Source organism: Octopus sinensis, linkage group LG3 (assembly GCF_006345805.1).
Source record: "Octopus sinensis linkage group LG3, ASM634580v1, whole genome shotgun sequence".
NCBI lineage: Eukaryota > Metazoa > Mollusca > Cephalopoda > Octopoda > Octopodidae > Octopus > Octopus sinensis.
In genome coordinates this window covers 144,483,225-144,508,579 of record NC_042999.1, presented here as the reverse complement: position 1 = coordinate 144,508,579, position 25,355 = coordinate 144,483,225, and the positions used below count along the sequence as shown (strand labels likewise).

At 36.4% G+C, this 25,355-nt stretch overlaps 2 protein-coding genes across 5 annotated transcripts in view; one reads left to right on the top strand and one right to left on the bottom strand.

Annotated features, from left to right (window-relative positions):
* Positions 1 to 12,617, top strand: part of LOC115209696 (DNA ligase 1) — an 83,998-nt gene extending 71,381 nt beyond the window's left edge. The window contains exons 6-11 of one of the 2 annotated variants that reach the window (XM_029778182.2): positions 1,127 to 1,210; positions 2,366 to 2,915; positions 4,740 to 4,817; positions 8,722 to 8,756; positions 9,535 to 9,584; positions 12,320 to 12,617. In XM_029778182.2, the coding sequence (XP_029634042.1) occupies positions 1,127 to 1,210; positions 2,366 to 2,915; positions 4,740 to 4,817; positions 8,722 to 8,735 (726 nt within the window). In that variant the 3' untranslated portion in view covers positions 8,736 to 8,756; positions 9,535 to 9,584; positions 12,320 to 12,617. Of the gene's footprint in view, positions 1 to 1,126; positions 1,211 to 2,365; positions 2,916 to 4,739; positions 4,840 to 6,114; positions 6,176 to 8,721; positions 8,757 to 9,534; positions 9,585 to 12,319 lie in introns of those variants that run through there. The other variant, XM_036501454.1, reaches the window with a different exon arrangement.
* LOC115209695 (set1/Ash2 histone methyltransferase complex subunit ASH2) overlaps positions 1 to 25,355 on the bottom strand; it is a 172,675-nt gene that overhangs the window by 87,942 nt on the left and 59,378 nt on the right. For 2 of the 3 annotated variants that reach the window (XM_029778180.2, XM_029778181.2), the window contains exons 13-14: positions 23,916 to 24,005; positions 20,992 to 21,185 (exon numbers count right to left, since the gene is read on the bottom strand). In XM_029778180.2, the coding sequence (XP_029634040.1) occupies positions 20,992 to 21,185; positions 23,916 to 24,005 (284 nt within the window). Of the gene's footprint in view, positions 1 to 17,130; positions 17,164 to 20,991; positions 21,186 to 23,915; positions 24,006 to 25,355 lie in introns of those variants that run through there. The other variant, XM_036501453.1, reaches the window with a different exon arrangement.

Here is a 25,355-nt window from a genome sequence, read left to right as displayed (position 1 = left end):
AGTATGCAATAGAAATCAATATTAAGCTAAAATACCAGAAATCTGGGGTCATCTAGTGTATTTAAGTAAATATTAACCTTTAGTAATCATAAACTCGTAGATTTCAGACTGCTCATATGGCTTGAAGAAAGTGGCAGATAAATCTAACTATCCTAGTGATGCAGCATACACTGTAGTGAGTAACATCATAGTGCATGAAATTGGTTGGAAAAGATTTTAAATCTACTTCTTGTGTTGGCCATGATGAGTTTTTTGCTGCATAAAAAGAAGGAAGAAATTACACGATGTCTAAAAAATATGACATTTTCTATAGCAATCAAAGCATAATCAGTGAATGCAGAAAATTTGTAGGTATCAGTAATGAAAAAGTTAAATAAAAGATCACTGAATATGAAATGCTAACTTAAACAAGCATAAGTGAATTGAGAAAACAACCAGGACAGAGCATCATCTATTTTTGGGCAATATATGCTAGGTTAATGCAGACATCTAATATAAGGCATCTATATTAGAGGTAGATAAAGAAGTATCAAAAATATTTAATTAGATCAAACATGAAAATAATCAACCTCAAACAAGCTGGTTCAGTATGGAGAGATGTTGTATTGTACAGTCCACGTCAGCAAAAGACCCATCTCATGTGATGATGATAATATTAGAATGATTTTTTTTCATCATGTTCACTGATACATTTTTCACAAGTTATTGACTGGATCTGAAACAATGTTCTATATATTGATTCACTATAACTGGTCTGATAAGGGAGGTGTGGCAATTTATTTACTACTGATAAAGACATGCATGCTCACATATATGCAAACATATACATACATGCACACTTAAATATGTGAGGCAAGCATATACATGCAGAAACACTACATAGGATTGCTTCAAGAGCCACTTATATGAACATATGCACACACACGCACACATATTTTAGAGAATGTACCAAAAATTTCAAACACGATCATATGCATACATGTGCACACACACACATACACACAAAGAAAATCACTTTTTTTAACCTGAGTGAGATAGAAAACAACACCTCCTGTTACAGGGAGTTATTTCCTATTGAGATTTTGAAGATCAGAAAACATGTGAATTGAAATTTTTTTCTTTTCAGTTCCGGAGACCACCAGCACCTCGAAACAGGGCAAAATCCAGTCGTATATCCAGAAAGGTTCTTCCAACAATAGAGAGCAATGATGTAAGTGCTTACAGTTATTTCAAATGTTATAATACTGTATAGGCTTTTTACTTTTTTATATAAGGTAGTCAGTGTAGGTAGGGACAGTGTCCATAACCATTGCAAGTCTTCATAGACTGGTGAGATTGATGCATTGCCTGATCTTTGGCTGGGCTATATATCTGCAGGAAAAATTTGAGTGGGGAGAGAACAAATTGGTCTGGTTTGAAGGCTTACAACAGGAAGAATCCTGCTAAAGACACTCAAGGACCAATGTAGTGGTGTTGAACAGGGTGGGGTAAGATCTTTGAAGATGAAGCATTGTTGAGTGGAGTTATGTTCCTCAGTTTATCACTAGGGTCGATATAATTGACTCAGCCCCTTCTCATGAAATTTCTGGCCTTTTGCCAAAATTTGAAACCATTATTATTATTATAATTGTTTCAAGTTTTATGTTCTGAGTTCCAATTCTGCTGAGGCTGACTTTGTCTTTCATCATTTCAGGATTGATAAAATAAGTACCAGTTGAGTACTGGGGTTGATATAATCTTCTCTAAAATCTGCTGGCCTGTACCAAAATTTGAAACCATTATTGTTGTTGTTATTATTATCATTAAGCTGGTAGACTGGCAAATATTTAGGACAGCCAAACAAAATACTGCAAGGTATTTAATTATGCTCCACTATATTTTAATTTCAAATCCAGTGGTGTTGACTTCAACATTCAAACTGGATTCATTCATTAAGATAAATACCAAAAATGTCCTGTAATTGCTTGACATGCTAGAAATAATAGCCAAATTTTACACAGGCCATAAAGAAAATATAGTCCAACATACATTGCCTGAACTCTGTATTCCCATAGAAGTAAAAAAGAAAAATGTTTGATTACAGAATTGATCTGGTGTCATATAAATGTAAGAACTCATCCAAATTTATTAAGGGTATAAGTTTGTCTAACATTCAATCTTTTGTCAGTCTCTTAGTAGAGTTCATTGTTAAAGTCACACTTTGTCCACACAACATCAATCATTGTTGGTAACACTACCTCTTTGACTACATGCTATTTCTATAATGGTTGTCCCCATTCATTTTCTTCCTCAATGTTCCACTACCATCACCATAACCATTATGACAGCTAAGATCTTCAAATTCCCTCTCAATTCTATTTTGCAGTTAGAGTTCATTTCCCATGAAGGCAAAGACACTGTTCACTTCACAGAACAAAGTACAGAGAGCAAGGAAGTCAAAAAGAAGCAACAGACCAATTTGGTGCCAATTGTTCTGACAGATAAAGTCAAAAACAAGAACAACAAGAAATGTAGTAGAAGCAGCAGTAGTAGCAGCGACAGTAGCAAGAGCAGTATTGAAGATGCAAATGATAAAGAGCAAAGTGGAGGAGTAGATACTGGTAATGAAGTAGTTAGTTTGTTGACAGAGGATGTTGGTGAGGATTTATCCCTCAAACAAGGCCCATGTTCTCACAATGATCAAACTGAAGATATCAATCAGACCTCCAGCTCCGTTGAAGATAACGTTGATCACCAAAGTGACAAAGACAATAAAAGCGATGATGACAATGAAGAAAAGAAAGAAGAGAAAAGTGAGGAGGAGGTGAGCATAGAAGACAATGCAGAAGATCTGATTGAACTAGAAGTGGACAAAAATACCAGCAGTTTAGTCTCAGAAATAATGGAAGAATACAATTCTAAAAGAATGTCACACAGTAAGTTGGCAAAACCCCATTTTTATGCATGTCATGATTTTGTTCAAGTATCTATAAGTGGCTATATGATTCTTAACTTTGACAGTTTGAAAGGCAGTGGTAACTGATCTTTGATTAGTATTTAATAATGGACAAATTTAGTCAGTTTAATCTTCAGTCCAAGCTGCAAGATTAAGTATACCTTTATTAAACATATGGTATATGTGGTGTGGGTTGTGGGTGTGTAATGTCAGTTTGCTTGTGAGTGTGCTATCAGTAATATGTAATCTAATGCAACCAGTCACTTGGTTGGGTCATCAAAAACTAACTGATCTTAGTGAAAAGGGTTACCAGAAGTCCAACAGGACAGAAACAAGTCCTGTCTAAAGAACAGATGGACCTTGCATAGGATCAACAGCCAACTAGCAAGGTGAGCATTACTTTGGAAATTTTCCAGAAGAGTATCTCAAAGTTGCAATTATGTTCTATGCTAGCAAACCTGTGCAAAAATCTTAACCAATGAATTTTGATGTATTACATTGCAGTTATGTATGCTATTCTGTGTATTCTGGTTTACATTTGCAATCTGCTTTGGTGTATGTTTAGCATTACTAGATAAACTTAGGCAAGGGGGAACTTCATATATGATGTAGACTGTGAATGGTGAAGAAGATCAACATCAGTCTACTTTGATTAGTATTCCTACCTTTTCCTAACATGCATCTTTTTGTGTGGTACATGGCACATTGTGCAGCAGTTCAGTTTACGTTAGTTAGGAGGAGAGTTTTCAACAATTAGGAGCAGACTCTGTACAAATTTACTCCATTTAAAATACATTATTGGAGCAGGTTGTCAGTATCAACACTTTCAATGCTGTTCTTAAAATCCTGTAGTGATGAAGGTTAGTGGAACAAGCAAATCAAAGCTTTGCATACAAGTGACTGCTACTGAGTTTTCATATATAGTTTTCGATGGGAGAGCTCATTGTCATATATGTATTTATTAGTTTGCTACTGAAAATAAAATTGCAATCAAACCAAGTCTGTAATCAGGTTTCGAATTGTAGTTGAAACCTTATTTCATTCATTCATTCATTCAGTCATCATTGCTGCTGCCGCCACCATCATCATCGTTGTTTAACATCTGTTTTCCATACTGGCATGGATTGGATGGTTTGACTGAGGGCTAGCAAGCCAGAAGGCTGCGCCAGGTTCCAATCTGATCTTGCAAAGTTTCTACAGCTGGATGCCCTTCCTAATGCCACCCACTCTGAGTGTAGTGGGTGCTTTTTACATGCCACTGGCATGAGGGCCAGTCAGGCGGTACTGGCATTGACCATGCTTGAATGGTGCTTTTTACATGCCGCCGGCATGGAACCAGTCAACTGGTACTGGCATCAACTATGCTTGAATGGTGCTTTTTATGTGCCACCAGCACAGGAGCCAGTCAGGTGGTACTGGCAACGATCACACTCAAATGGTGCTTTTTATGTGCCACCGGTATGGGTGCCAATCAGGCAGTACCTTTATCGGCCACGACAATGACTTCACAGGTCTTCACAATCACAGTTTATTGCCCAACAATATAAGAGTGCTCTTAAATGAGCTGGTTATGCTGCACTGGCATAGGCCATGGTTATGGTCTCATTTGGCTTGCTGGGTCTTCTCAAGTACAGTATATCTCCAAAGGTCTTGGTCACTTGTCATCACTTCTATCAATTAAATTATGCAGTAAATAATTTTGGAAAAGTATGAGCTTCATATCAACTTACTTGTCTCTCCCTAATCCAAAAGAAATCAATACATATTTAATGTGGAATGCTAAACTATGAAAATTATCTTCTAGATACAGATGAACAAAGTGAAAAATTATCTTTGTCAAAGAATCATCAACAACAGAAAGTGAAAATGAAGCAGAGAACAAGTAAGTTAATTTTCATACCAAAATTTCTTAGAAATAATATCACATGTGAAGGAAATGATATGGTAGGAATGGGTAGTGCCAGACTAATTCTGTTACTCAAAACCTTAAGTTTAAATGCTGACAAGGTGGAAAAAATAAATACCAGTCATGTATTATAATTGAAAACATAATTGCCATGATGTATTTAACCCCGTTGATACCAACACGGCTGAAACTGGCTCTGTGGTACAAATGTCTTGTTTTCAAAAATTTTGAATTAAAATCTTTCACAATTTATGTTCCTAACACTTACTTAATGATAACTAAGTTATTTTACTAAATTCTTTGTTATATTTAAAGTAATTGAAAGAAACGCAGAACATCTCAAAATAAACACAGTAACGAAAGGATTAAAGAGTTAGTGTCATAAAATACAAAGTGTTTTGATTAATTTCAAATATCTTTGTATGATAGCACATAATCACAGAAATTATGTTTTGCACCAGGGTAGCTTGATGAATAACAACTAATGAAAACCAAGCTAAAAGAATAACTCTAAATGGCTACTAGAACTGCTAAAAATAACAGCCAAATATCTCTCAAATCATGCTCTATTGTCTCAAAGAAGGAAGTTCATACTGCATAATGTGGTCTTAGACTATGTCTGTGAATAATAATGATAGGATGGTGATGCTAGAACACCTTTGAACATAAGTCTACCTCATCAAAACTGACCTGGGGTTAATGAACAACAATAATAACTAACTCAAAATACCTGTTGTATCAAATAAATTAATGAAGTGTTGTTGCATCCTATTTCAGGCAGATTAATGAGTTTACAGACTTTCATGAAATGCTACACTTGGATATCTAAACTGAAATGTGATTTCAAAATGCAAATCACTGCTTAACAGTATTTTATCATTGTATTAATGTCCACTTTTCCAGCTTGCATATCTCTTATATTTTCACATTCTATCTGCTAATTTACATACCTGAATCTTTTTATGTTTCTTTGGAAACTTTTAGTTTGAAACAAGTATTTCTAGTGTAATCTAAAGTAACTTATATGGAACAAATGACAACATCAAATGGAAATTGCAATATTTATATAAAAATCTGAAACAAAAATGTAATAATTTCTCACACTATTGTCTGTTGCCTAAAGTGAGTTTAATCATTAGAAAAGTTTCAATTATATGCATAAATGTAAATGGAGGGATTTCTGTAACTGCTGTTATTTGTAGAATATTGGAATTTGACTTAATTACCAGAGCTGCTAAATGACTGGAAAAGATTTAAATTATGTAGCTAACATATCGAGGAAGTACAATGGTTATGAGGTTGAAGTGCTGGTCTATTGACCATTCTGTCAAATGTTCAGATCTTACAGCTGCCAGTATCAGTTTCAACACATCATATTTAGCTACATTACATAAAAAAATAGATATTCTTTATTCTTTTACTTGTTTCAGTCATTTGACTGCAGTCACACTGGAGCACTGCCTTTAGTCAAGCAAATTGACCCCAGGATTTATTCTTTGTAAGCCTAGTACTAATTCCATTGGTCTCTTTTGCCGAACTACTAAGTTATGAGGACACAAACACACCAGCATCAGTTGTTAAGTGATGTTGGGGGAACAAATATAGACACACAAACATACATATATATATATGTATGGCGCAGGAGTGGCTGTGTGGTAAGTAGCTTGCTAACCAACCACATGGTTCGGGGTTCAGTCCCACTGCGTGGCATCTTGGGCAAGTGTCTTCTACTATAGCCTCGGGCCGACCAAAGCCTTGTGAGTGGATTTGGTAGACGGAAACTGAAAGAAGCCCGTCGTATATATGTATATATATATATATGTGTGTGTGTGTATGTTTGTGTGTCTGTGTTTGTCCCCCTAGCATCGCTTGGTGTGTCTATATCCCCGTCACTTAGCGGTTCGGCAAAAGAGACTGATAGAATAAGTACTGGGCTTACAAAGAATAAGTCCCGGAGTCGAGTTGCTCAACTAAAGGCGGTGCTCCAGCATGGCCGCAGTCAAAATGACTGAAAAGAGTAAAAGAGTATGTATGTGTGTGTATATATATATATGTATGTGTGTGTGTGTGTATATATATCATCATCATCATCATCATCATTTAACGTCCGCTTTCCATGCTAGCATGGGTTGGACGGTTCAACTGGGGTCTGGGGAGCCCGAAGGCTGCACCAGGCCAGTCAGATCTGGCAGTGTTTCTACAGCTGGATGCCCTTCCTAACGCCAACCACTCCGAGAGTGTAGTGGGTGATTTTATGTGCCACCGACACAGGTGCCAGACGAGGCTGGCGAACGGCCACGCTCGGATGGTGTTTTTATGTGCCACCGACACAGGTGCCAGACGAAGCTGGCGAACGGCCACGCTCGGATGGTGTTTTTATGTGCCACCGACACAGGTGCCAGACGAAGCTGGCGAACGGCCACGCTCGGATGGTGTTTTTATGTGCCACCGACACAGGTGCCAGACAAGGCTAGCAGACGACCACGCTCGGATGGTGTTTTTATGTGCCACCGACACAGGTGCCAGACGAGGCTGGCGAACGGCCATGCTCGGATGGTGTTTTTATGTGCCACCGACACAGGTGCCAGACGAGGCTGGCGAACGGCCACGCTCGGATGGTGTTTTTATGTGCCACCGACACAGGAGCCAGATTAGGCTGGCGATCGGCCACGATTGGATGGTGATTGTTACGTGCCCACAGCATGGAGGCCAGTCGGTGCGGTACTGGCTACGGCCACGTTCGGATGATTTTCTTGTGTGCCACCGGCACTGGTACCACAAATTCCATTGATGTTCATCTATTTGATTTTGTTTGATTTTTGATTTGATTTGATTATATATATATATATATATATATATATATATATATATATATATACACACATATATACAATGGGCTTCTTCCAGTTTCCATCTACCAGTCCACTCACAAGGTTTTGGTCGGCCAGAGGCTATAGTACAAAACACCTGCACAAGGTGCCACGCAGCGGGACTGAACCCAGAATCATGCGGTTGATAAGCAAGCTACTTACCACACAGCCACTCCTGTGCCTATATATATATCATCATCATCATTTAACATCTGTTTTTGTATTGGGTTCCTCTAATTGTTAGTAATAATAACTACTAGCATAGGAGATAAAACATTTGTGTGTAATAGAAATGGTTGAGGCAGTCCCAGTTGTTGGAGCATTTGGTACTGTGAACATCAGAATTGAAAACTATTTTTAAAAACTCAGGGACCCCATCAGGAAGGGGCACTTACAGAAAACAACACTTCTGGGAACTGCTAGAATACTTATTAAAGTGTATGACAATTAAGGTGTTACTTCAGTCCACTGGGTGTGGACAACCGGCATCTTATTACACCATCAGCAACAAATGCAGTGTGGCAAGTGGAATAATAATAATAATAATAATGATAATAATAATACCAACAACAACAACAACAAAAATTATGATAATTTGAAAAGAAGTATATTCATAAGCCTTCAATATTGAGTGTATACCCATCATGATTGGTGTACTCAGAATCATTTCAGGGAAACACAAAAACCTAGCATAAAAGTTGGAAGTACAGTTGGTGGCCACACTCAGAACAGAACATGTATTGAGGAAAGTGTTATCTGTCTAGGCTGCATGAAAAAGCTGAAATATGATATCAAAAACTCAAGAGAATCTTTAATATTAATAAACAAAACATTCCTATCCAACCAGACCTATTGGATTACTAGTAATGTCTTTTTATAATTTTTGTTTATGAAACTTTCGTATATTTGACACGACCATTGTCATAATGTACATCTAATTTATAGTACTTGAGAAATTGTAATTGTATATATGAAATGCACACATACAATGTTCACTTTTCTAACAATAGGCAAGAAGAGGTAAAAGCAGAAGTGGATATAACAGGTAAGTAACAGATTGTATTCTACCTTAATTAGTCAGAATATCTATAGAATAAAATAAAAGAATTTTGAGAAAGCATTAATCAGATTATGACTAATCCTCCTCTGCTATTAAAGCCTGAACACAAATTTTCTCAATATGAAACTACAAAGAAAATAGGAGCCAAATTTCCCTCAAATCATGTGCTTAAGTAGGAATCTCAACATGGTTGCATGAACTGCTAGAAATGATATTTGGATCACCCTCCAATCATATACTAACAAGGGAGCTACTATCTCCATTGCTAAGTAACTTGTTAGAAACAGTCAAGTTCACTCAAATGACATCTTTGCATCTTAATACATTATGTTTGAAAATAAAACAAAAGATAGGATGGTCAAATTTAGAATGCTTTTGATCCCTGGGCTCCTTGGGCTGATTAACAACAAAGCAAATTGAAATATAATGTCAAATAAAGTACAGCAAACTATTAGGGGAATGGCAGCAATTATGTCTAAGATATTTTAAGTTCTACTTAAGTAGACTTAGCTTTTCATTATTTTAAGAGTGATAAAATAAATACCAATTTGGCTTGAATACTGATTCAAGTGACAATAACTTCTCTCCTAAAAATTGAAGGTATTGTACCAAAAATTGCAGGATCTTATGGTAGAAACGGTAGAGTATAGGTAAAGAAAATAGTCATGTTCTAACATTAATTACATTGGTTATAATAATATCTCAAAAAAAATCTGCGGCCTTATCATCACTAACATTATTATACATTATTATTTTTTTTCAGCATCAGAAGAACTAAAAACTGAAAGTGAGAAGATTATCAAAGAAACAGCAGTAAGCAAACAATTTCTTTTTTAATTTCTTTTACTTTTAATGAGACATTAGATGAACACTGGAAGTTTCTAGTTGAGTAGCTTATTCATACATGTAATCCAGTGATTGCTTGTTGCATTAGCATTTATACTGGCAATGATGCAAACTGATCCTGTTGTAAAGATCATAAGACTTCAAAAAGGATCCTTTATGCTGTAGGTGTTTCTCACATAAAGTGAAATGAGGTTTGATTGAGTTCAATTATACACAGTTTATTGCGTAAGTTGAGGTTATTAACTTTAAAAGAGCAACAGGATATAGAATGGTAATTATACACAAGTTGGTTTGTAGATAGTTGTCTGTTCAGGATGTGATTAGCACAAGAGTAGAGTGTGTTCTTAAATTGGTTAGCTCTTTATTTCAAAGTTTGGAATCTCAACCCTGAATGAAGGGAACTGGCAGTGGAATGGCTTGCATCACTGATTAATCATAGAATGTGATATATTCTTGGCCAACTAGTTAGAGCAATGATGCCAATATTTTGAGTGAAATTGGGTAGATGGAAACACTTCAGAAGGACTGTATCTCTTTTTGGGTAGCAGTAGACTAAATCCATAGAGTGGTTCAATACAATAATCTGGCACGAGGTTACTTTAGGAGAGTCCATTCTGCAGCAAGCATACACACCAAGTCTCTGGTCTAAAAACAGAACAATACTCTGATACACTACTTTCAATTACAGCAACTCAGAAGTCATGGTTCCTCCTTTATTTCATTTATCTATATAAGAGGCCTTAGAAAAAGATCAAGAGTAGGGACTGCACTACCTCCTCAGATTAAAACATACAATGTATTTTTGTCGGGTTGTGAGCAGAGCTTTTCAAGAACGAGACAGAGACTGAAACCAATCATCTTTGTAGACTGCATACTGTCATCCACTATCTTTATTGTAAACAAGATGGAAGTATGATTAGTTGATTGATATAAGCTGTTTTTGTGTAATTTAACCTGATGAAGGGAGGTGGTCATAACTACTTTAGTCCTCATAGTTGGTCATTAAAAAGAAAATCTATATTTTTGATTTGAAATATATTGTGTAAAGTACTTCCTTGTTCTAAGAGATATATGGAGCTTATGGAACATACACTCATCTTAAACAAATACTTAAATTTATTTTTTGTGTAGAGTTTAATTTCCTTTAAGCATTATTTGGATTTTCCCATAATAACAATTGAACCTGATAAGGAGGGTGTGTGCTCATACGTACTGCAAGGTTAGAGATGAACACAAAAGCACATCCTGGTGATGTAGCTATTTAAATTTCAACCATGTGAGTTATCAAGCTTTGTACCACAACATATCTAAGTCCAATCCTTTTACTATATACATGTAGTGTGTGTGTGTGTGTTGAGCCAACATAAGAGCCTCTATGTGATCACCTGACCTGCTATAAACAGCAACTAAATCTCTTTTAAATCTTACCCAACTATCTTAAATCATCATTTAATGTCTGCCCTCCATGCTAGCATGCACAATACTGAACCACTTAACCATAAGGGTTAAGCATTCAGATAACTATCAAATGTAAAGTTTATTTATTCTCATTGTTTTCAAATAATCATGCAAGTAGAATATTTAGGCTGAATATGGTCAGTTTAAATGCTAAAGGGTTAAATATGGGATTGACATAGCTTTCATCTGCTGGATCAAGACACTGACTTGAAGCAAAACAACAAACATGCAAGCACACACACAAAGAGCTTCTCTTTTGGGGCCTAACACTGTAGTGTAAGAGTTTTAAGTTCCAGAAAGATAAAATTGTGCTGCAGTTTTGAACTGCCTTGTTGATGCTAGTTCTTTTATGCCACAAACAGCATTGGGAAGGTTAAGAATATATCTCAGTACTCCAAACCAAAAACTTTAAATCAATCAATTGAAATCTTACAGGTGATGAAAATTTACTTATGTTTTGCCAAATTCACAACAGTCCAGCACTAGTTATTGGATTTGAACTTTGGTTCTTTTAGCCACTGTATCTAACACAAGACTGACAAGGCCAAATGTGACAATTCCATATTTTTATAAAACACCAAACTGCTAAGTTTAAATCATCATCATCATTTAACGTCCTTTTTCCATGCTAGCATGGGTTGGACGGTTCAATTGGGGTCCGGGAAGCCGGAAGGCTGCGCCAGGCCCAGTCTGATCTGGCAGTGTTTCTACAGCTAGATGCCCTTCCTAATGCCAACCACTCCATGAGTGTAGTGGGTGCTTTTTATGTGCCACCTGCACAGGTGCCAGATGAGGCTGGCAAACGGCCATGATCGGATGGTGCTTTTTACGTGCCACCGTCACGGGGGCCAGACGAGGCTGGCAACGGCCACAATCGGATGGTGCTTTTTATGTGCCACTGGCACGGAGGCCAGTTGGGGCGGCGCTGGCAATGGCCACGTTCGGATGGTTCTCTTACGTGCCACCGGCACTGGTATCACAGCTACAATTTCCATTGATAGCAATATTTGATATTTTATAATAGTAACAATTCTTTCTACTATAGACATAAGACCTGAAATTTTGGGTGAAGACACTAGGTGATTACATCAACCCCAGTGCTAGACCCCTAAAGATTGAAAGGCAGGTATTTGTACTCAGAATGTAAAGCTGGAAGAAATGCTGCAAAGCATTTTGTTTGGCATGCTGTTTTTATAATAACGATATTTAATTTTAATAAGTTTATAAACCAATTACTTTTGTAGGTGGAGATTATGGAAGAAAAAAGTGATATGTTAATGGAAGCTAAACCCACAATCACAGAAACAGAAGAGGAGGGTAACGTGATGGAAGAAGAAGCAGCGGCACAGGAGGCATCGGCAGAAGAAGAGGTAGAGGAGGAAGAGGCAGAAGAGGAAGAAAGCATGCAAACCAAGCTTTGATACACAATAACATATATTTTTCTTTGATTGATTGAGAGGGAGAGAGAGAGAAAGAGAGAGAGAGAGAGAGAGAGAGAGAGAGAGAGAGAGAGAGAGAGAGAGAGAGAGAGAGAGAGAGAGAGAGAGAAGATAAACATTTAAAATATAGCCTACATTTACACTAATGAAAAATAAAACAAGAATAAAACATAAAAAGAATGCAACAACGCAAAAAGAAAAACCCAACAAAAATTAAAATGCAGCCTTTTTTTGTACAGATTTAAATAATTATTCCCGCCATCCCATGCTAGCATGGGCAGAAATTCTTTTTGCAAATCTGGATATTTGCATATGAATCTTTGGAAGAAGTGTTTGTCTTTTTTTTTGTTTGTTTTGTTTCTAAAACTGGATAAATTTTATAATAATTCAACAAGAGGTCGAGATATGTCCTCCCATTTTTATAGCTGTGCAGATCCAGACAAGTAGTGTAATATTTATTACTTGGCGGAGAGATATGACTGTAACAATGAGGTTAGCTTTCTTTTAAACCCACACTCTAACCTGATAACCATATTGCACAAGCAATTTTTTTTAAATGTCAAAGAATTATATGAAAAAAAAATAATAAAATGAAAAAGGTTTACCCTTCTCCCAATTCTGATTTTATACTTGGCCAAAGTCTAAGAATTGCAGAGGGAAAGGAGAAAGAAATTGCATGATGGTCATGTCTTACTAAAAGGAATCAATGTAGAGTGAAATGACAAGGTTAAGCAACTGGGTTACAGATTCAAATTGCTAGTTTACTTCCAATAGTACAGCAAATGAATTCTATGATAGTAAACATAATGAATTTTTATACAGGCACCAAGTTTCATTTGTGGGGAGGGGTTAGTCAATTATGTGGATACTCAGTACTTAACTCAGAAGGATGAAAGTTTAAATGAATCTTGATGGGATTTGAAGCCGGAATGTAAAGAGACATTATTAAATACCCATCTTGACAAGCTCTGCCCTTTTTACAATGATGATGATAATAATAATTGTTTCTAATTTAGGCACAGGACGAGCAATTTTGAGGGGAAGGGTATAACTAATTAAACGGACAGTAGTTTTTGACAGGTACAACACTTATATACTTACTAGGCATTTACTTCAGTATTCTATAATTTCGTTTTTGCCCTACAGCCATTGTAGTAGTAGTAATGATAGAAACAGCTCATTGGACTACAGCTTAGCTTCATATTTCATCAGATAATTGTTACTTGTTTATTATGGGGATGGTCAAGGCAGTAAAGTAAGTACCAGTAATACAATGTGAATCTATTTAATCAGCTATGCTGCATTCCTAGCAAAAGTTGGCCATGAGTGTAGACAAAAGAAATAAATTATCTTACGAATGAGCTTGGAATTTTAAAGGTAATAAACATGGATAACTATGATGCTTATGCTTTGGTTTGAGCTAGTCAACCAATAAGTTATGCTACAGAGCAGTAAAATTTTATACATTTTAAATTTGATAATTGGAGGGTCTAAGAAGGGAAGGGCATGTGTGTTCGTAAACATGATTAAGTAGATGAATGTTATTTGGCCAAAGGAATCTGTGATAGTGTTTCTACATGAATTGCAACTAAAAGTCGCTATCTCAGCTACAGATAAATTCAGCCAGACAAGTGCCTTGCTCAAAAGCAAAAATTGAAAGCTTTTGAGCATCTTTACAATTAAATGCTAAGTTTCATCAGTAAGTTGTTCTTTTTGACTTTTTCTCTTCCTTCCATAAACTCCCTCTCTTTTTGATATTATCCAAGTGAGGTTGAATCAAGTTCAATTGTGTGGGAGACGACAAATTTCTAAGCCACCACCAAGTTACAATAGCAACAACCATCACCAAACCATTCCTGCTACCAACACACCCGTAACCACTTCTTTCCTGAACCAGTATCACATCACTACTGTAACGTTACAAATATTACAATTACCACCACCGTTATTACTACCACTACTACTGTAAATCATGAAATCTTTTGTAAAGCTTAACATTCTTAGTTTCATTGCAGAAATTTCCTTTCTTACACACACACACACACACACAAACACACCATCATTATCATTTTAATATCCACTATTTATGTGACCAACCCTCACTAATTTCCAATCAAAGTAATACTTCCCCTAGTTCCTTAAACAATGAAAAGATCAAAGGCCAGGCATATTTTCATGGAAGACTGCAAATGACCCTGTTGGTATGAATGGTGATTTCATTCACAATTAGTGCTGAAATTTCAAGACAAGACATATACACACACATATATATACAATAACATGTTTTATACAGCTTTGTCTACCAATTTGCTCAAAAGACATTGGTTGGCAGCACAAGGTGCCATGCAGCAGGATTGAACTTGAAATGATATGGTTGCAAAGCAAACTTTGTAACTATGTAGTCATGCCTGTATCTCATTTGTATGCATGATATATGCTTGCATGTATATATCTACATGTATGTTCACTCCCTGTCAGTCACATACACATGTCTGTGTGTTTGGGTAGTTATTAAAACATGCTAATATAATGCTTGGTATATCTTCACAAGAGTTAATTAGTTAAGAAATGTACAGTTTTGTTCTAAATTTATGCTGTCTATTCAGTTAGTGCTAAACATTAATAGCATGAGTTCAGGTTTAGTTTCACAGCATGGTATCCTGGAAACGTGTCTTCAACAGGCTGGCGAAAACTGAAAGAAGACCTGTGTGTTTGTGTGTGTCTCCTTGTTTTGATATTGCACAATAGTTGTTACCATCATGCAAGCAGTGTCCTTCATTTCCAATCTTTGTGGAAATATTGTCTGGGCATAGGGAAGTATTACCATGGAAGGAAGCAAGTGTGGGTTGATGATGGGAATGGCATGTAGTTATGAAAATCTATCTCAATGAATTCTGTCTAAGGCAAACAAAGAAAAGTAGACATAAAAATGAAAGAAACATTGAAAACTGATATCCCAAATGAAATACAGTTAATTGTTCTTCAAATAAAAACACACATACACTCACGCTATTCTATATAACGTTTCCAGATACTGACTTCCCACTCTGTAATCATTACTGCACAGAAATTCTATCCAACTACCACTTGTCACTTTAAGTATTCAACAAAAGCATCATATGGGGGTCTATATTGGGAATGTATATATATATCTATAGTTATTACTTTGGCCAGTTTACTATGCTAACATGTGTCTGACAGAATTGAGTGAGGCAGATTTTCTATCCAGATGTCCTTCTTGTTTCCAACATTTTTAAGCAAGATAATATTTCCCAATGGTATGTTTTCATAGAAAATTGGAAATGAGAGACACCATTTGATGATGGGGATAGTTGTTTATTATTATTATGCAATGTCAGCACAAAGAGTCACAAACACACACTTGATAGGCTTCTCTCAGTTTGCACACACCAAAATCCTCTCACACTGTAAAAGAAGACACTTGCCCAAGATGTCGCATAGTGAGGTTGAACTTGAAACCTGTGGTTAGCAAGTGAACTTCTTAACTTCACAGCCACACCTACACACACACACACGAGCCAATGAAGTAGACTCTAAATGGTAACTGAACTTTTTAGAAATAGCCATATTTTCTCAAATCATTCTCTCCTGTCCTAAAATAAGGATACATGGAAAAATGTAATTCTGAATGTAAAAAAGAAAGAGGTCACAGTAGTAGTGTCTTTGATCAGAGCTAAACAATAACAACACACAGTAGCTCTACAAGTAGACAGTTCCTAAAACACACACACTCTCATACGAGAAAAAATTACTCATTTTCACTGTAATGATTTAACTCTCTCAGACACAAGAGTAAGAAGCAAATCAACAGCAACAAAAAGAAAAAAATTTTCCAATGACATTTCAAAGAAAAAGTGATATAATAACTAGAAAACAGGCTGTTAATAGCTATCATCATAAAGGGCAGACATCTACTTTGTGCTGTACATTTTCTTACACTTGAAACTGATTTGTACCCATCAAAATACCATTATATATATATATATATATATATATATATATAATATATCAGCTATAAATTATCTGAAGCTGTGATTATTCAAAATATTTTTTTAATCTGTAAACTTTCACATCACATGCCTGCTTTCTTTTCAATTCCACAGAGTATATTGTTTTTGAATTTGTTAAAAGTATATCAGAACAATGATTAAAGTGTTTTATGTAAAAAAAACCAAAAAACTGTTAAATAATAAATTAATAAATAATATGTATATATCTATATGTGCACACATATTATATATTTGATATATATATATATATACACACACACACATATATATATATATTTATATATAAGCTAACACATACAGTTATGTAACTTTATTTTGTTAGTCTTGTTTTCTTTTAATTTTTTGATTATTTTTCGTGTTATTTATTTTATATTTTGTCTTGAAATAAAATTCTGGGTTAGATTTTCAGTCACAGCAAATCATACTTCCTGATTTGCAGGCTGGTGAGTTGTCAAAAACAGTAGCACATCAGAGTAATTATCATCTTATACTATTTACTTTCATTCTACTGTACTCCGCTAAATCCAAGTTCAATTCCTGTTTGTAAAGGTCAGCTTTGAATTTCATTTCTTCATAATGAGTGGGAGTGGATCAAGAGAATTATACAAAAATTGGTACCTTAAAAGGGAAGACTAACTTTTTAGGTATATTTTATCATGTTGTAGCAAGAGAGAGAGAGAGAGAGAGAGAGGAGAGAGGAGAAAGAAAGAAAGTAGAGAGAGAAAGACTAACGAATCCTCTTTATGCTGCATCAGTTCTTATTTAGAATTATTGCTTTTCTTGTTTGGAAGTTTGGGATGCAGCTTGCGGAATCCATTCTATCATCATTTGATGTCCATATTCCATGCTGGCATGGGTAGAATGGTTTGATAGAATTCAATGTGTCAAGGGATTCCATGGGTCAGTCTTCCTCCAATGTCTCATTTTTGGCTTCTAGACTGGATGTCTTTCCTACTAACAACTACGTCACCGTGTGTACTAGGTGTATAGTGCACCAGAACTATACTGACTGCTTTGCCATGACTAAAGAATTCTCTCAAACCCTGCATTGCAACAGTTTGAATCAGTTATCAATTGGAGTGTATTGGGTACTTTTTGAGGCAACTTGCAAAGCAAAAGAGAGCATCCCATGATGGAAAAGAAGAGGTTTATTGAGAGAAGATGGTAATGGAAAGAATAATGGAAGGAACAGTGTTAGGGTGGGAGAAGAGGAGACAAAAGAGATGGGGCTTGCTCATACAAGGTATTCTGACATATATACATGTGTGTGAACACACAAACATATACATACATGCTTCATTACAAACTGCAGTATGTTTCAATTTTACAATATTCTCAAATGAATACAAAACCAGGGTATCAGTTGTTAAATATACAGCTTAAAAACAGAAAAATGAAATTAGGGTGGAGTTTTGAATTCCTAGCAAAACCATCCTATAAAGTATAAAATTCAACAAGTTATTTATAACTTATAGGTTATCATATACATATAAATTGTGAATTTCTAGAAGTTGTTTGTAGTTATAGATTATCATCTGTAAGTTATGAATACTTAAAATTTCTAAGAATGGAAAGAGGTAGAAAGAGAAGAAAAAAAAAACTGTTAAATTCCTAGTATGGATTTTCTATCAGCTGTAATTTTCAAACTATAAAGGGATGAAGGCTAATGAAAACTGAAGCAGTAGAGATATACAGCTTAACGAGAGAGAGAGAGAGAGAGAGAGAGAGAGAGAGAGAGAGAGAGAGAGAGAGAGAGAGAGAGAGAGAGAGAGAGAGAGAGAGGAGGAGGAGGAAGAGAGTAGTTGAGAAAGGGAAATAACTATGCTTGGTATACAGTAAAGGAATAAGTAGAAACTTTATACATGTCTTATGAATATGATGACTGCACAACAGGTACAGTATGATCAGCAATGGTAGCCTTCATATGTGGCAGGAACATAGGGGCATTAAACCTGAAAAACACTTGGGAAACAGATTCACTCAACTGCTCAGAGTGCTCCCTAGGTGTAGTCAATAGTTTCTGTTACCTAAATGACCTACCTAATTAGCTGTAGGAGTGGTTGCTCTGAAAGCATAGTTTTTAGACTTGGGAAAAGCTCAGAGTTATCAATTCTCCTGGCAACAAAGAACCTGTCTCAGAGTGAAGGGCAGATTATATGATGTTTATGTCCGGAGTGCAATGTTACATCATAGTAAGATTTGGGCCTTGATTGCAAAAGATGTGTGAGGACTAGAATGAAATGAGCCTGCTTTACTGGACATATAAAGTTAGTGTACATGAATGACATAGTATGAATGACCTAAATGATAAGAGGAAAAAGTACTGAGTGCTCAAAGCAGACTGTACCTATAGAAGACAAAAATCTTGAAAGACAAATGACGAAGTGGTGACAATTCATGTTAAGATGCTGAACATCAGAAAAGAGACCATATTGACTGGCAATATGCATAATCATCATCATTTTAATGTTTACTTTTCTATGGTTAACTGAATTAGAAACAGTTCACTGAGGCAGATTTTCAATGGTTGGATGCCTTACCTGTTACCAACTCCCAACTCTCACCCATTTGCAAGTGATGTAATATTTCTCTAAGACTGGACATGTTTCCATGGAAGAGTGGAAATGGAGGATACCACTTGTGTGACAGTGATGCTCATTTACAATTGTGGCCGTAGCCAGTACCGCATCGACTGGCCTCCGTACTGTGGGCACGTAAGAAACACCATCCGATCGTGGCCGTTCGTCAGCCTCGTCTGGCACCTGTCGGTGGCACATAAAAACACCATCCGAGCGTGGCCATTTGTCAGCCTCGTCTGGCACCTGTCGGTGGCACATAAAAACACCATCCGAGCATGGCCGTTCGCCAGCCTCGTCTGGCACCTGTGTCGGTGGCACATAAAAACACCATCCGAGCGTGGCCGTTCGCCAGCCTCGTCTGGCACCTGTGTCGGTGGCACATAAAATCACCCACTACACTCTTGGAGTGGTTGGCGTTAGGAAGGGCATCCAGCTGTAGAAACACTACCAGATCTGACTGGCCTGGTGCAGCCTTCGGGCTCCCCAGACCCCAGTTGAACCGTCCAACCCATGCTAGCATGGAAAGCGGACGTTAAATGATGATGATGATGATGATGATGCTATGTCAAGACAAGGAGACACATATACACAACTGATTTCTTTCAGTTTCCATCAACCAAACCCACTTAAAAGGCTTTGGCCAGTCTGGGGCTATTGTAGAAGACACTTACCCAAGAGGCTACAAAGAACTGACACAAAAATCATGTGGATGGGAAGTGGACTTCTTAACTACACAGCCATGCAGTACTTGAGAAAACTTCTTATTTCTTTCATTTATCTTCTCCACATACCTTCTCTGGTTTCTTGTCATCCTCATTTCTATCTCTCTTTCATGCACCCCTCCACCCACTCTTATTCATGCTTGTAATGCAGGGTAGCATTTGATCCACTCCAACTTAACCTACCCCATCATCCTTACCAGCCTTCATCTCTTTCTCACTGACCCCTAATACTAATATTTCCCTTCTCCTTTCCTCTGTCCCTTTCATTATTCCCCCAACACTGTCTTCTGTCATGCTATTCATTACCACTCTCTCACAACAAAAATCTGTTCTTCAATCATCTTTCACTGTCTCTCAACACCTCATCTAATGTCATTACTCTCTCTTTTATTCTCCCTTATAGTTGTGGGGCTCTTTAGTCTTATTAGTTACAAAGATACCGCACTAGAGCTACAAGAAAAGTAGCCGATACAAATCTGTAAGTGGTTGTTGAGACAATGCAGGATTGAGAGAACACTTTTGTTTTGCTGAGGGGGAGACAACCTCTATTGTGCTGGTACCACAATAAAAAATACACTTGGTATATTTTGTAAAGTGGTTGGTGTTTGGAGAGGTAATAAGGTGTAGAAAGTATACCAAACTGAAGATGTTGGTGCAAGTTATATTCCTTCAGCTTGCTGGATCCTGTCAAACTATCAAACTTATACCAGAAAGGATTGTGGACATAAAACGATGATGCTACTGTTGATGATATTACACACAGACAGGCTGGGGTGTCAAATCTCAGTACGACATTTCAGAAGAGTTAAAAAACTTAAATACAGTTTAACAAGACTATGTTGAGAGTGGAAGCCACTTTGTGGTTATTTAATCAACTTGAAATAGCAGTTAAATCTCCCTAAAATCATACTCTACTGTCTCAAAAATAGGAAGGACACATTGGTACATGATCCTAGAAGTATGGGAGGTAAAATGACTCTAGTGGAATTTGAGCTGAAAATGTAGAGGAATCAAACTAAATACTGCAAGATTTATAGATTGAAAATGTCATTCGTGCCACTTCACAAGGAACAAAAATTAAAGTACAAACTGAAAAAAAAAAAAATGTGTGTGTCTATAAAACTACAAGAATCAAAATTTCCTACCTTATCTTTGTATGTTGGTGGTAACAGTTTCCCTGGATCATCTGGCTGGGGTAAATAAATGTAGAAACCTAAAACATCACCTTCACCATATCCAAATGAAAAATGTTTGCCACGACTCTGATGGAAGCTTGTCCCTTTCTTTGACCTCCAAGAATAGCTAAACTTATCATAACCGCATGGAGCTTGGACATTCCCTGTGTGTGGTTTTTTCATGTTAAAAGAAATAAAGAAATTGTGTTAAGAAGGAGGGCATATACTCCAAAGTAATAAACAGAAACAAATATGTTAATGACCATATCTTATATTGGTATAAAGCTAGAAATGAAATAAACTTTTCAAATTAATGTAAGGATGAAAAGCAAAATTAATTCTTGTGAGATTTGAATTCATTGCTAAGAAGTCTTTAGCTAATGTTGTGTTAAACTCAATCTGCTACTCTACAGTCTCACTTTCCTAAAACACTTAATTTTTCAAATAATTTCACCCACTGGCACTGATTTGACTAAGAACAGATATAATGGATTGAATAAAAAATGCAAGAATGACAGTTATTTCAGTTACCTAAGTGGGATGAAAATGAAATCAAATCTAATGGGAATTTGAACTTGGGGAATAGAGAGATGGACTGAATACCAAATTCCATTAGCTTTTTGATTATGAAAATGATTTCCTATTTTAGCATAAAATGCAATAGTTCATCAGACTAGATATAGTCAATAATTTATTGACTTCTGAAATGAGGTAAAAGTAAAATTGAGCTTATAACCAAGAGCAATGAAACTAAACATTCTAACATATTTACTATGGTAATCTATTATGTGGATTATTCTAATCAAAAGGATGATAATTTTTTATTTACACACATAGATTTATCAGTGATGGAAAATGAGATATCAGACTGTACATGACTTTCTCATGGACACCAGAAATGGAAATGAACTTTTTTTTTTTTTACTTCAAATAACTTACAAAGGAAAAAACATTTACATAAGTGTTTTGTATATTTAATGTTAACTTCCATATTTCCCCACCAACCACAAAATCTCACTTTAGAATACTGACTATATGATTGCTGGAAATCTAAGAGAAAAAAAAATAAAGAGAAAACATCCCACAACAAAGTTGCATAGTTACAATAAAAATGCTAATTAAATGCAAAAGTTCAAGCAAAGTAGTTTCTTATTACTGAGACTAGGTATTCCTGATAAATAGAAGACCTGGGTTGCACAAGTACTACAAAAACAATCTTTAACACTAATCATATATCTGATTCAAGCTCTTTGAATAATTATAAAGTTATTCTAGAAGTATGAATATTACTGTGGATACATACACAAATATCTATTAACATGTCCTCATTCATTAATGATTTATAAATATATGTTCAAAATCTCAGATTTATATTTGATGAAAGATATGGTATTGCGTGATGCTCATGGTTCTCAAAAGATCTGAAGTTAGCATAAATAAATTGGTTTCAACTAGGCATCAAGAACCAGGTTGTATTGTAGTAATGGTAGTTGGTCTTGTAACCCCAAACTTGAATTCCACATAAATCATTCAAGATCTGGTCTTCTTTGAAGTAATTCAAAGGAGTAATACATCTGGGCATGTTCCTGTTGCTCTTTTTTTAGGTTTAAAGGAGGACTTCAACTGAGTACTGTGCAGCTTCTTCCAATGAGTATCAACTTAGAGCAACGCTCAGTAATTAAGAATTAAGTATCTTGGCTAGGGATACAACACAGTGCAGATGATAAGATAAATTCCAGAAGTACTTAGTTGGCTGTCTATGGCCTTTCAGCTTGGTTAGTTATGATTTTCAGTCCATACCAGAGATGGTGATGATGATGATAATGAAAATAACTAAAGCTAATACAGAGACATAGACTTTGATTCTCTATTGGAAGCAGTTTCCTGTCCATGAACCACTGCGCCTGAAATTGGCATAAATTCCTAATTTCCAATGTGTGTTGTGTATGTCTCATACATATAAATTAATGCATATATCAATGTAGTATCAATAAGTAAGGCAACATTTAAACAAGTTTCACTGTCCAAAGACTGATAAAATTATTGGACATGAGATCATTGTTCGTTTAACGTCCGCTTTCCATGCTGGCATGGGTTGGACGGTTTGACTGAGGACTGGTGATCCAGAGGCTGCACCAGGTTCAGTCTGATCTGGCAAAGTTTCTACAGCTGAATGCCCTTCCTAACACCAACTACACCGAGAGTGTAGTGGGTGCTTTTTACGTGCCACCGGCACGAGGGCCAGTCAGGCAGTTCTGGCAACGACCACACTCAAAAGGTGTTTTCATGTGCTACTTGCACAGGAGCTAGTCCAGCGGCACTGGCAACAACTGTGCTCGAATATACACACATACAAATAACTAAGAGTAAATATTTGTTCCACATAAATAACTTGATCTTTTGTGATCACAGATATACATCTAAATAACCTTGTTGACTTTATGGATGTATCCTATTGCCAGTATGATTTGGGAGCATCAGCTTAGACTGTTTGATCATGTTGCTTGGTTTTCTGAGTGGGATCCTGTGTCCTCTTTTCTGAGGATCCAGCTACGGTGATGGCTTGTGTTGGCTGGCCACATGTCTCATGATCACGATGAGGAACTGAATGGGACATTGGAGGGTTGCCTGAGACAACCTGAGCAGATGTTGACAAATGATGCATGGCGCAATGTACTGCAGTGGCATATGCCTCAATATCACATCTGATATGACTTTATAGAATGTAGAAATGAAGTTTTGATAATCTTCCAGAGGTATTAGCAGAGAAAGTGAACTAAAGTGAACCTAAGTTGCTGCTTCAAATCTATGGAATCTTACTATTACGCATATTAGGTGCTCACTATATACACAAACATCTATACTATATACAAATATCAACTACCAATACTAACCAAGTGGCTGAGCCCATCCAATCCGGGTGGCAGTGTCAAGTGGCATGTCGTCTATTTTTGCTTCATAGTACCAAGAACCACAGCGAATACCTGACGTACAGTAAAAAAACAAAAACAAACAAAAGTTAGAAATACATAGCACTACTTCACAATATAGTTAATGGTTTGAATTTTTTTATTTTATATTAACAGAGATTATAATTACCACCATCATTAACTTTATATTACCTGGAGTCAAAAAGGAAACTTCTATGTTTGTTTGCCCTGCTAGAAATTGCAGCCAAATCCACCTTAACGCACATCATATCATCATAAAAAAGGAAAATACACATCAGTTGTAATCTTAGCACCTCTTAATTTCGAGGAGAGACAAAGCAGTGATGCCATTGATAAGTTTGCTCTTTGGGGTTAAACAGCACAACAATATTAGATTATCAGTAAGATTCATTAACAAAAATTCACTTAAGAGATCATCCTGCCAAGGCCTTACTCTCATGTGGCACAGCAGCTGCAGGCTGGAAGATACTTCATGGCAGACCCTGCACCAGATGACTGGATGTGATTAAGGAAGATCTCTAGAGGCTCGACGTCACTTTGGAGGATGCACAGGGGCTGACATGGGACTGTCAGCGAAGGAAAGTACAGGTAGACTGCATGCTGTCTCTGGGACCACTAACCTGGGATAACCCCAGTCCCATCAAGTAAGAATGTGAAGCAAGCAAACAAGCACTTAAGAGATATGAAGACGGACCCACCAGGAATAGTTGCTGAAATGCTGAAAATATCTGATGAAATGGGGATCAAATAAGTAACTCACATAATCAACCAGGTAAAATAGGGAGGTGTCATACCCAAAGATTGGTGTAATAGCAAAAATTGCCAACTGTTAAAAGGGCAATGGAAACAAGCAACAACAGAGACATCAGATTATTAAAGTGACAAAAAGAGTATTAACACAAATGATTAGGAGGAAAATCAGTTTAGATAAAATGCAGTTTAGATTTGTACCAGGCCATAGTACTTCTGTTGCTCTTTTTATAGTGAGGCAACTGTATGAAAAACTTTTAGCTAAGAATAAACCTCTTTATCTAGTATTTGTTGACTTGCAGGAAACCTTTGAAAGGCACTATAATTTATAGTTTGGTGGGCTTTAAGAAAAGTAGATGTAAATGAATGGCTTGTAAGAGCAGTGCAAGCTATGTAAAGAATGCGAAGTGAGAATTGGCAAGGAGTTTAGCAGAATTTAGCATGCAGATAGGTGTCCATCAAGGCTCCCAGTTCTTAGTGATTTCCTATTTATTATAGTTCTCGAAGTTATAATAGTAATTTAAAATTGGCTGTCCATGGGAACTCCTATCTGTTGATAACTTAGTCCTTCCAGTTCTATATTTAAGAGCTGAGGAATTATGTATATTATTTACAATTGATGGATATTTGTCC